Raw genomic sequence first — 12,615 nt, forward strand, 5'->3', positions numbered from 1 at the left:
TTGAATAGAATGTTTTTTTTACAGGGTGATGGGCCTTTGCTAAGGGAAATAACTCACTTAGTCTAAAATCAATTCAAATAATTGGCAATCAATGTACCAATATTAATTTTATGTTTTTTATTATTACTTTAGCACAGTTTTTAAAAATACTTTTTTATAGTGCCGAAAATTTATTGATTGAATAACAATGAGGATGATTCCATTTGATACGGGATAACATGCTCACTAACTACATTTTTTTGCAAGATGTCTTTCACTAATTTATTTTTGTTTAGATTTCTTAATTATTAATAATAATTATATAACTTATAAATATACATGGACCTATTAGTAAATTACTCAGCCTCTGTATTTTTCATTTTTGGCATATAAGTATAGATCTAGATCTAGTTGTTTTAATAATGTTTTAGCTGGATGTGGTTCCCATTTATGATTTGGAAATTATGTATGTAGAACAGGCAGTGCTTGGCTAAACAAATGATATAGTTCGCTATTTATTAAATACACCCTTTCCATTTCAGTATGGGTAGGCCAAGAGATCTATCTTTAATTATTGAACTATAAAAATCAAATTCTTTTAATGAGTACTTTTTAAATTATATTTTCAACTAACTCAAAACATTTAAAGTACAATACTTCTAAAACAGAGTTTCTTTATTAAGAAGTTGACAAATTAATTGCACAATTTAAATTTGATCTGTATTGCTCCTAAATTGATCAGTTTTGAACCTTAAATTAATTATAATTCAGGATGTAAATAAATCTGCAGGCAACATTTTGTGTTAATGTTAGAAAATCAGATTGTAAGTCTCATCAATACAATGCAATTGACGTACAAAATCTAAGCGTATTCTGATTAACTTTTAAAGTTTCTCTACTATAGCGCACACATTTTTACTCACATTTTATTTCAAACACTTTTAAAATCTGTTTGACCTTCATGCTCTGTTGGTTATCAGCTGTTCTGTTAATTAAAAAATTAAATACCTAATTAAATGGACCTATTTACTAAAGAAACTATTTAAACCATAAAATCTTTAAAAATATTTTTTCCAATGTTTACTGATACAAATGTAAATGTGGGAGCTCACACATCAATGTGCTAAGAGAACTTTCTTAAATATATATTTTAAACCTGTTACTGCTTCTTGCCCACCTTAAGTCTATGTCATAAATACAAGGTAGTTTTGATCAGATTTTTAGTGTGCTGTAACAGGTAGGTGAGTTCTAAGCATTACACTACACCTTTACGATCACACCTTTACGGTTAATAATATCTTGATTAAAAACTATACAAGAGCAAACAAAATTTAGTCAATTACATTTTAATAACAGCTTTTCAAAATCTCTTCTTTATGTACCAACCATCTTTTTATACTATAGCCGTCAGTAGCCTATTGTAGCCAGTGCTAAACAGCTTCCGTAACTGAACATATTGAGAGTAACCTCCCCTTTCCTCTAGTGCCAATCTGGGCCATTATACTCATCATCGCGGGGGCGCTGCTGTTTCTGATCTGCACCGTCTACTGTGTCTGCCGGAGATGCTGCAGGAAGAGGAAGAAGAAGGAAGGCAAGAAGGGCCTGAAAGGTGCAGTGGATCTCAAGAGTGTGCAGCTCCTGGGGAACTCTTACAAAGAAAAGGTAAGATCTGTCAAGATTGTAGACCAAAATTAAAGACACAAAACACACACTCTCCCCACAGTTACCCACAATTAATGCCCCCTATCCCACACACTCTCCCCACCATTCATGCCCTCTATCCCACACACTCTCCCCACAGTTACCCACAATTAATGCCCCCTATCCCACACACTCTCCCCACAGTTACCCACAATTAATGCCCCCTATCCAACATACTCTCCCCACAGTTAACCACAATTTATGCCCTCTATCCCACACTTTTCCCCACAGTTACCCACCATTACTGCCCCCTATCCCACACACGCCCACAGTTACCCACAATTAATGCCCCCTATCCCACACACTCTCCCCACAGTTACCCACCATTCATGCCCCCTATCCCACACACTCTCCCCACAGTTACCCACCATTCATACCCCCTATCCCACACACTCTCCCACACACTCTCCCCACCATTTATGCCCCTATCCCACACACTCTCCCCACCATTTATGCCCTCTATCCCACACACTTTCCCCACTATTCATGCCCTCTATCCCACACACTCTCCCTACAGTTACCCACCATTCATGCCCCCTATCCCACACACTCTCCCCACCATTCATGCCCCCTATCCCACACACTCTCCCCACAGGTCCAACCAGATCTGGATGAACTTCCTGTCAACATGGAGGACAATGAAGATGCTGAGAGCACCAAGTCAGAGGTCAAGCTAGGCAAACTTCAATTTTCTCTGGACTATGACTTCCAGAAAGGAGAGGTCAGATTTGGTTTGTGTGGCTCAGATTTGGTTTGTGTGGGTCAGCTTGTTTGTGTGGCTCAGATTTGGTTTGTGTGGGTCAGATTTGGTTTGTGTGGCTCAGATTTGGTTTGTGTGGCTCAGATTTGGTTTGTGTGGCTCAGCTTGTTTGTGTGGGTCAGACTTGGTTTGTGTGGGTCAGACTTGGTTTGTGTGGGTCAGACTTGGTTTGTGTGGGTCAGACTTGGTTTGTGTGGGTCAGACTTGGTTTGTGTGGGTCAGACTTGGTTTGTGTGGGTCAGACTTGGTTTGTGTGGGTCAGACTTGGTTTGTGTGGGTCAGATTTGGTTTGTGTGGGTCAGATTTGGTTTGTGTGGGTCAGATTTGGTTTGTGTGGGTCAGACTTGGTTTGTGTGGGTCAGACTTGGTTTGTGTGGGTCAGATTTGGTTTGTGTGGGTCAGATTTGGTTTGTGTGGGTCAGATTTGGTTTGTGTGGGTCAGATTTGGTTTGTGTGGGTCAGACTTGGTTTGTGTGGGTCAGATTTGGTTTGTGTGGGTCAGATTTGGTTTGTGTGGCTCAGCTTGTTTGGTGTAAACTTTACTTCATCAAGTTTTGATCAAAACACAGTGGAATAGCTTGTTTGTGGTAAACTTTACTTCATCAAGTTTTGATCATAACACAGTGGCTCAGCTTGTTTGTGGTAAACTTTACATCATCAAGTTTTGATCAAAACACTGTGGAATAGCTTGTTTGGTGTAAATTTTACTTCATCAAGTTTTGATCAAGTTTTGATCAAAACACAGTGGAATAGCTTGTTTGGTGTAAACTTTACTTTCATCAAGTTTTGATCAAAACATAGTGGCGTCACTAGGTCAGATGAGATCAGTGTAGGACAACACCTTTAGGACAACACCTGTAGGACAACACTCATAGGACAACACAACACATGTAGGACAACACAACACCTGTAGGACAACACTTGTAGGACAACACTTGTAGGACAACACCTTTAGGGCAACACTTGTAGGACAATACTTGTAGGACAACACCTGTAGGACAACACTTGTAGGACAACACCTGTAGGACAACACTTGTAGGACAACACCTGTAGGGCAACACTTGTAGGACAATACTTGTAGGACAACACCTGTAGGGACAACACCTGTAGGACAACACCTGTAGGACAACACTGGTAGGACAACACTTGTAGGACAACACATGTAAGACAACACAACACTTGTAGGACAACACAACACCTGTAGGACAACACCTGTAGGACAACACTTGTAGGACAACACTTGCAAGATTTCTTTTAAAAACAATTCTCTTGTGGTATTTTTCTTGCAAGAAAATTTTCAAAGAAAAATCAAGTGTTAGCCAGCAATACCTAACAAAAATTTATGTTATAAATTTATTTGTTTGTGGATGGAAGTCACAAAGTATGTCATTTTGTTTTAACACATAACTTTACGTTGTGTATTTGTTTGTGGATGGAAGTTACAAAGTTTGTCATTTTGTTTTAACACATAACCTGACGTTGTGTATTTGTTTGTGGATAGAAGTCACAAAGTTTGTCATTTTGTTTTAACACATAACCTGACGTTGTGTATTTGTTTGTGGATAGAAGTCACAAAGTTTGTCATTTTGTTTTAACACATAACTTTACGTTGTGTATTTGTCCACCTCAGCTGTCTGTCAATGTGATCCAAGCGGCAGACCTCCCCGGCATGGACATGTCCGGCACCAGTGACCCGTATGTCAAGGTCTACCTGCTCCCAGACAAGAAGAAAAAGTACGAGACCAAAGTCCATCGAAAGACGTTAAACCCAGTCTTCAATGAGAGCTTCACCTTTAAGGTAACTTTTGTTAAACCCAGTCTTCAATGAGAGCTTCACCTTTAAGGTAACTTTTGTTAAACCCAGTCTTCAATGAGAGCTTCACCTTTAAGGTAACTTTTGTTAAACCCAGTCTTCAATGAGAGCTTCACCTTTAAAGTAACTTTTGTTAAACCCAGTCTTCAATGAGAGCTTCACCTTTAAGGTAACTTTTGTTAAACCCAGTCTTCAATAAGAGCTTCACCTTCAAGGTAACTTTTGTTAAACCCAATCTTCAATGAGACACCTTCAAGGTAACTCTTACATCTAAAACTATTGGTACTCCTGAGTTTTTTCTCACATTAAAAATTTTGTAACACATGTTTAAAATTTTAAAATAAACTTTTACTTATGTAGGTCCCAGGTCCTATATTTTAAATATTTTGGATTGTCACAAAGTTACAACAGGTACATACCAAAACCAGAGCTTTAGAAGAGACCACTTGCCCTGAACTTTTCCATGTTTGGTTATAATCTCTTACTTTCTTGCACTTGCAATCCATCTTTAAAAACCTGACATTACATCACACCCACCTTAAAAAACCTGACATTATATCCACAGCTCATCTTTCAAAACGTTGACATTAAATCTCAGCCCACTTTCAAAACCTGACATTAGGCTATAGCAGCACACTGCAATTTTCAGGTTCCCTATGCTGAGGTCGGCTCCAAGATCCTGACATTTGCTGTGTATGACTTTGATCGCTTCTCAAAGCACGACCAGATTGGCCAGGTTCAAGTACCCCTGAATTCCATCGATCTCGGCCGAGTTGTTGAGGAGTGGCGAGACTTGCAGTCACCAGACACTGAATCTGAGAAGGTAAAGAAAATATCTCTGTACCTAGCTGCCTTCTAAAGATAGAATGGTGTGTGGTGTGTATTGTGTGGTGTGCGGCGTGTGGTGTGTGGTGCCTGATAATTCTTGGTTTAGAAAGTCACTGAAAGGTCTACTGCACTCCCTTGTACCCACAGGAAAACAAGCTGGGCGACATCTGCTTCTCATTGCGCTATGTACCCACTGCAGGAAAACTTACTGTTGTCATTCTTGAAGCTAAAAATCTGAAAAAGATGGATGTAGGCGGCCTGTCAGGTGTGTAGTGTTTTTGTCTGTTTACCCATCATTACATTTTGTACACATTTAATATAGGCAGTCAATTCTCATCTTGGGACTAACAAAAACTGAAAGTATATTTTTAAAATCTATAGCTGTCATCAACACAATTCTCATCAAATAACTTTACGTAAGGGTTCAAAATTGACTCCATACAATTTCCTATTCTTACTTTCTGACCAATCACAAATGCCGGCTTAGGTATTTTTCATCCTCAATAAATGCTAAGATTTTACTAGGAAAAATTTAAATTTTTTCAGTTGAGTCTACTTTGTTCGAGTTTGTAGACCGATAAAAAAAATATTTAGTTCTGCTGTTGTTTTGGGGATATTGTTTTCTTCAAATCAAGGCAATCCTGCTTCAAGGGGAATGTATTTATTTTGACAATGAACGAAGTTTTAATACAGTTTTGTTTACAGAAGAAAGAACACCCATGTTGAATCTAAAAAAAGAAATACTTGTGTGCTTCAGGTAGAGGCCAAACACATTTTTAGTATTTATAAACTAGCAAAACAAGTGGTTTTATACGTCTATACATATACAGGTTTAACTGTTTCTTCCAAACACTCTTGTAGCAGTTATAATCTAGTGAAACAAGTGGTTTTATATGTGTATAGGTTGAACTCTTTCTGTGGGCTCAAGCTGTCTAAGATGACTCTTTGTCAACTAATTGTGATTACACTGTTGAAATTTTTATAGAAATATATCTAAAACATTTCTTTTTAAAGTCAGATTATTTTCTTAAGAATTTAACTCCATCTTTGGACCATGTTATAATGTTAGACTATGTGTTAGGGGAGGGTAACTCGGCTAATTAGTTACATACAATGTACTGCTGAAAGTCATAGCACCACTCTTTACTGGGCCCTACGGCAGAAGGGTTGAGTTTCCTCAACTAAGCCGTAGTCTTCTAAACAGAAAGTTGACTATTTCAGGTACTAGATCTACCTGCAGTTTATACAGGTATACAAATCATCATCAATCTTTTGGAAAACGTACACATTTTAAGGCTTAAATCTTGACACCCAACATACAGACCTTCCACCCTACTGCTGGCCAGCTAGGATTGAAGGCTATACATGATTATGTTCTTTTTTTATAACAAACCTTTGCAGATCCTTATGTGAAAATTGCCCTAGTTCAGGGGACAAAACGTCTGAAGAAAAAGAAAACTACTATTAAGAAAAACACTCTCAATCCTTATTTCAACGAGTCTTTTGGATTTGAGGTTCCTTTTGAGCAGATTCAGGTAGACGGCACACAGCGTCAGATCCTTTTTACTTTCACTGGCACAGTTTTTATACAATTCATTTGTGTACATTTATTTGGACAGTGGTCATGATTGCTTTATTGAATTTTAAAGTATTTATTTATCATTTTTTTTTCTTTCTGTGTTTTTCGCTGTTGTCCTTTTTATAACTATTCTCAAATGATTTTTGGTCTGATTCAATAGAAGCTTTTCCCAATGGTCATCATTTTTATCTGGCATTTAACCACTTTTTCTCTAACCCTAATGCTTTAGTATTTTTTAAAAGTTTAAATAAATTAAAATTATGTGAAAGAATTGTTGTTGAAAGTCATTCTGAAAACAAAGTAAGAATTTTTTTCTAAATCTTGTAATTATTATAACAATACAATTTTCTTCAATTTTGATATTAAATCAACACTTCTTATGTCATTTATTAGTCACCTCTGTTTCTTAAAGGCATGAACATCACTAAGCATGCCATTTTAAATTTATGTGTAAAAATATTGAATTTGTTCCAACTATTGCAATAGCCGTTCTTGCACATATTATCCCATAAATCCACCACATCTTTTCCATTCACATATGCAACATGCATTTCTATTTGGACAGCTTTCATATACAATAATCCTACAGCAGGTTTCTCAACTGACAAATTCTTCTTTAGACACTGATGCGAAATTTCAATTTTTTTTATTGCGTGTAAAAGTTAGGCAAGGTCTGAACACTGACAAAATAACCAAATTTTACAATTCGCCTGGCCATGGCAGAAAAATCTGGCCAAGTATTTTTTTTTTAATCTGCACACTTTTTTCATGTTTAATTTCCACACTTTTGCTTTGTTCTTTTTTTTGAACACCTTTGGTTGGGTGCAGATCCCTATGTGAAAATATCTCTGATGCTCAACGGAAAACGGGTGAAAAAGAAGAAGACCACCATCAAGAAATGCACTCTCAATCCTTACTATAATGAATCTTTTACGTTTGAAGTTCCATTCGAACAAATTCAGGTACCTGTGTTTTTGTGTGTTACAATGTTCCATTGGTGCTATAATACTTTGTCCGTTATCAAGGTGGACTTAGCGTTTTCTGTAGCTAATGAACATAGTGACATGTATAAATATCCACAGAGCCTTTGATATTTGTGTAGCTAATGAACATAGTGACATGTATAAATATCCACAGAGACTTTGATATTTGTGTATAAATATTCAACATCTGTTCCCTAAGAACTAGGGCTGTAAGAAAGATTATATTTTTATTCATAAGTTTAAATATTTAGTTTTAGATTTCAACTATTAAAACATTTTCTCCCCCTTTGAGTACCAAATATCAAAGGCAGCTTCTTTTTATTTTATAAAGCACAATGTTAGTGGAATTGTAAGAAGTATATTATTTGTGTCAAGTTTCATGCAAGTAGATGCCAAAGTAGAACTCTTCACTGCAGCCAAATCAGATATATTAAACATCAGGGTCTGATCAAGGGTGCCATATTTGTTATGTGATTGAAGATTTGCCTTGATAGCCTTATTTTTTAATTTTTTTTTTCTCAATTCAATTGATCAGTTCTAATTTCTTTCAATAATTAATGTAAGAAATTACATATATACCTTCATATAGATACTGGTAATTTTTTTTATTTTTTTTTATGAGCAAAAAACAAGGGTGGATTAAGAGAGACCTCTTATTTATAGTCATATAATTTGATAAACCATTTCTTTTTTACATTTTTAAATTTTGAATATGTTTTCACAAATCAAAATACTCCATACAGCAGAATTATAGAAATGTGTGTAATTGGCTATTAGACATACAATGTGAAATAGTCCTGATCATGAGATCATTAAATGATTTTAAAACTAAATAGTTTGTATAAAACTCTGTGCTATTTGCATGAGTAGGCTCCATCCTAACCTTCATCTATACTTTATTATTTTTAGGTCTTTTAAATTTTCAATATGCTCTCTTGTCTGGAAAGTTAAAAAACATGACTTTTTTATTTTATTTTAGCCCTGCATCTATGGCTTTAAGCTACAACATAATAAACATAAACAAAAATTATGAAAGTTTTTAAAAATAAACATAAATGTTTGTGTGAGAAAAAGATTTTTTTTTAAATTTCAGCCACTTTATTGCAATTTTTTTGGTACTGTACTTTTAGCACATTTTAAATACTTGTGAAAATTGTTATTGCTAAATCCTCTACGAGTTTTACTAACCTATAAACAAGAGTTTTTAAAAAACACAGCAAATCCCAGTATAAAAATGTGATCTGGCTAAGATGCTGACCATTTTAGCTCAGTTCATTAACACTGAAAACATTTTGTTCCAATACACACAAACCATTTTAATGTCAGGTTGTAATGTCAACTCAGCTACCCAATAATTTTGTATGTTTAGCTATGCATTTCCACCATGAAAAAGTATTCTCCTTAATCAATATGAAACAATAAAAAATCTCATCATTCTTTCATCACCTTTTTCATTACTTAAGATCTGTTTCGCTTGAAAATTCTTTTTATATTTTTTCAAGTATATTTCTGTAATTTTATTTTGCTTTCCAGTTTTATAAACGCTTGAATTAATATTTTTTTTTTTAAATTCCTATTTAGTTCATAATTTTAGTTTAAAACATGTTTTAAAGACTATTTTAACTAATAATTTATTCTTTGCAATTATCTTCTCTTAAAAAAAAAACATATACAATTTTAAATCAAAATAAGCATATTTAATATATATTTTTAAAATATGCCAGCAATATTTGATTATTTAATCATTCACTTAATACACAAGTATGAAATTCTATTTGTAATATTAATATTGTAAATGGCATTTATTACAAGTAATATTTTACTTGTGGCTAAGCATTTAATCTTAAATTTACATTTCTAGTTCAAATGTTAAAAAAGTCTGCATGTTATCTGCTAGAGTTTTGTTTTATTTGTAGCATTAGCATCCATGCACATGCATTTCTATGCATTTGGCTTTAGCCTACATGTACTATATTTTTTAATTTCTGTCCCCAAAATTGTTCTATAAAATAATAGAATTGTTAATTACTAATTTTAATTCATTGGGCCACCTTATAAATTTATATAATTATTTGCTTTAAAATAGAACTTTTATATTGATAATTAATACAAATACTATAACAATTTATTTTAATTTTTTCTGTATTAACATTGATATTATTTTAACTGCAGGAAAATAGTTTCATACTTTTGACATATCAATTAGTTTATGCACCATAATGTATGCTGTTTCTGTGAATGCTTTAATGAATCAGAAAATGCATAAGGGACTACTCTTCTGCCTAAGGCATGAGCTTGGAGATTGCTTTCTCAGTGCCAGATAGAGATTCTGATTTTTATATAAGCCTACCAAGAACAAAATCCAGATGCTGCAGCTATTGTTAAAAAAAAAGCAACTTTGTATGCATTTCTTAACCAACACAAAATAATAACAATTGAATTGACACTTCATTGTGTTGGTATATTTTTAAAAATATTTAAATATCTTACATTGAAGACAAGGGAAAGTAATTTTAAAGTTTTAAACTTTAAAAATGTTTTTATAATGTTTAATTGACTAATGAATATTTTCTGATATTAATTCTACAGAAAGTTACACTCATCATAACCGTGGTTGACTACGATCGTATCGGAACCTCAGAGCCGATTGGACGATGTGTGCTTGGCTGCAACTCCTCAGGAACCGAGCTCCGACACTGGAGTGACATGCTGGCCAACCCACGACGCCCTATAGCACAGTGGCACACACTACAGGAAGTGCCAGAGAAAAGCTAAAGAGACAAGGCAACAGGCTCCTGTGACCAGTAAAAAAACTAAGAGGTTATCATTCTACTTGATGAGAATGAATTTGAAGAATCAACCTATGATGAGAAAACATAATCCCTATAGTTTCTTGATTCTATATCATTAATTTTTTTCAATTCCTTTTTATTGGTAGCATACAACATATACTTCAAAAGTCTGTCAAGTGTTTTTAGTTTTTCAACCACATGGGAAATCACTCTCATCACCAAGAAAATATATCTGTAAAATAATTATTGTTAATATTATGTTTTTCTACCATTACTCACTAGTTTGGAAATTTAAAAAGAAATATACTTCAAAATGTAATGTGCACTCAAATATTTTTTAAATTGTGAAAATTAAGTATGCTACAGCTTTAAGTTCAATAGGTCAATATTTTTGTGCACATGATTGCTTTGTTTATGTTATTTTTCTGTCATCTTGTAGTTGTGTTTATTGAAACTTATCTTCAAAAGTCAAACCGTGTAGTAGTTGTAAGATATTTTGTAGAACCTAGTTCACAGTTGTTTAACTCTTGTAATACTTTGTATTCCTGGTAGAAATTTATTTCTTGAAAGTTATCTTAGCAACTAATTAGTAATTAACCCCAACGGAAATTAATTGTTCAAATTTTGTTGCAGTCAAATATCACCTGAATATTTTTTGTATAATAAAATCCCCAAAAAGGCAAATGATTTCTCCTACAGTGTAGTTTATGAAATTTTGTACTGACCTTTGTGATAGACTTAAGCCTGTGTTAATTTATTTATGAAGCCCCACAGAACAGCATTGTTGAGCAATGATGATCAGTCATTTGGAACTTACTTAAACTATATTGTATTTAATATTGTTGCTTCATGATCTACCTTTTTTGTAGGGATACTGAACTAATTTTTTTTTAATTGCATACATTTTAAAGCTTACCAATGCAATGTATTAAGATAGCACTTTAATGTAGAAAACAAATGTTTATTTCTAATAGTTGAGTCTGGTCTAGTCATTTTGTTAATTTTATCAATCCATTGTAACATTTCATTTTGAATGAGAGATCTCAAATACTCCAAACTTTTTATCTGACTGGAGCATCATGGCAAACTGCCCATTAAAAAGAAATGTTATAGAAGTTACCTACACCTAAAAGTCAGCCTTTTTAAAATTTATTTTGCAAGCTAGGTGTACAACTTAGTACAAGTTAGTAAACAAAATTGGCTTTCAATATACTTTCATATCCAACTACTGTTAACCTACTTAAGCTTCAACTCTAAGGGTTGACTAGCTGTTCAAAACTTGTAAATATCAGCTATCATTGGGGGTGTTCAATGATACATTTGATGTGATCGTCTTGTGGTCAAGTCTGGTTTTATTTTAGTCAGCAAAAAATTGTATATTGTCTGGTTCATTTATATTTCATTTTATAGTTACTGGTATACATTCTTTTTATTTGAAAAACTATCACCTAAACTAAAATCACTGGCATAAAATTCATAAGCAAATAACCTCACTTGAATTTAACTTTTTTTGGAGATTAGTCTTTAGTGAAACATTCACCTCAATAAATCCATCTTGGCATTCATCCCAAATAGTTAAATCAGCATTTCTGATCATTTTTACACTGTGAATGTGGATCTTGCTTTTTTTTTCAAAACCATGGAGCCATACAAAGATATCCAATTCTTGTCTGTGCTTCACCTTTCATGTGGGAGTCATGTTTTTTTTTTCTTCCCCTTTTGGATTTTGTGTACAAAATGGTGACAGTGAAAGGCATATTAAACTGGTTTTGAAAGCGACCTTTCAGAAGATTAGGCGAATATAATATGAATGTTAATAGTTATACCCAGATTTTGAAAAAACGTTTTCCTGGAATTGTGATAAGTTATTGTGTTGAGGGGCTCAGAATAAGCATAAAATTTTAAGCATTAATTTTACTTAGTTTTGGAGACCAAATTTTAGTTTGATAGAGAAATGGATTAAACTTGAAGATTCATGGAAAAGATAATGTGTTTAGTGCTTGGTTAAAATGTATAGTAACATTGTATGTTTAAAACACTGCTTACATTCTGTTCAGTTTTTGTCAATAAAAGCTACTGCTACTACTGTTAGATTCTATAAATTAAAAAGGATTTGATTGAAAACTACAAAGTGGTGAAGTTTTTCCAACTGAAAACAAATTCAATGCCTTACTCTGAGC

General features: G+C 33.8%; 1 protein-coding gene across 5 annotated transcripts in view; it reads left to right on the forward strand.

Annotated features, from left to right (window-relative positions):
* LOC131942013 (synaptotagmin-1) overlaps positions 1 to 10,662 on the forward strand; it is a 48,144-nt gene extending 37,482 nt beyond the window's left edge. For 4 of the 5 annotated variants that reach the window (XM_059301664.1, XM_059301666.1, XM_059301667.1 and 1 more), the window contains exons 3-9: positions 1,463 to 1,641; positions 2,276 to 2,401; positions 4,071 to 4,238; positions 4,903 to 5,076; positions 5,229 to 5,346; positions 7,489 to 7,622; positions 10,233 to 10,662. In XM_059301664.1, the coding sequence (XP_059157647.1) occupies positions 1,463 to 1,641; positions 2,276 to 2,401; positions 4,071 to 4,238; positions 4,903 to 5,076; positions 5,229 to 5,346; positions 7,489 to 7,622; positions 10,233 to 10,418 (1,085 nt within the window). In that variant the 3' untranslated portion in view covers positions 10,419 to 10,662. Of the gene's footprint in view, positions 1 to 1,462; positions 1,642 to 2,275; positions 2,402 to 4,070; positions 4,239 to 4,902; positions 5,077 to 5,228; positions 5,347 to 6,482; positions 6,617 to 7,488; positions 7,623 to 10,232 lie in introns of all 5 variants that reach the window. The other variant, XM_059301665.1, reaches the window with a different exon arrangement.
* Positions 10,663 to 12,615: the final 1,953 nt, after the last annotated feature.

This window comes from Physella acuta, unplaced genomic scaffold (assembly GCF_028476545.2).
Source record: "Physella acuta isolate Inbredline_101_S28 unplaced genomic scaffold, ASM2847654v3 ptg000381l, whole genome shotgun sequence".
NCBI lineage: Eukaryota > Metazoa > Mollusca > Gastropoda > Physidae > Physella > Physella acuta.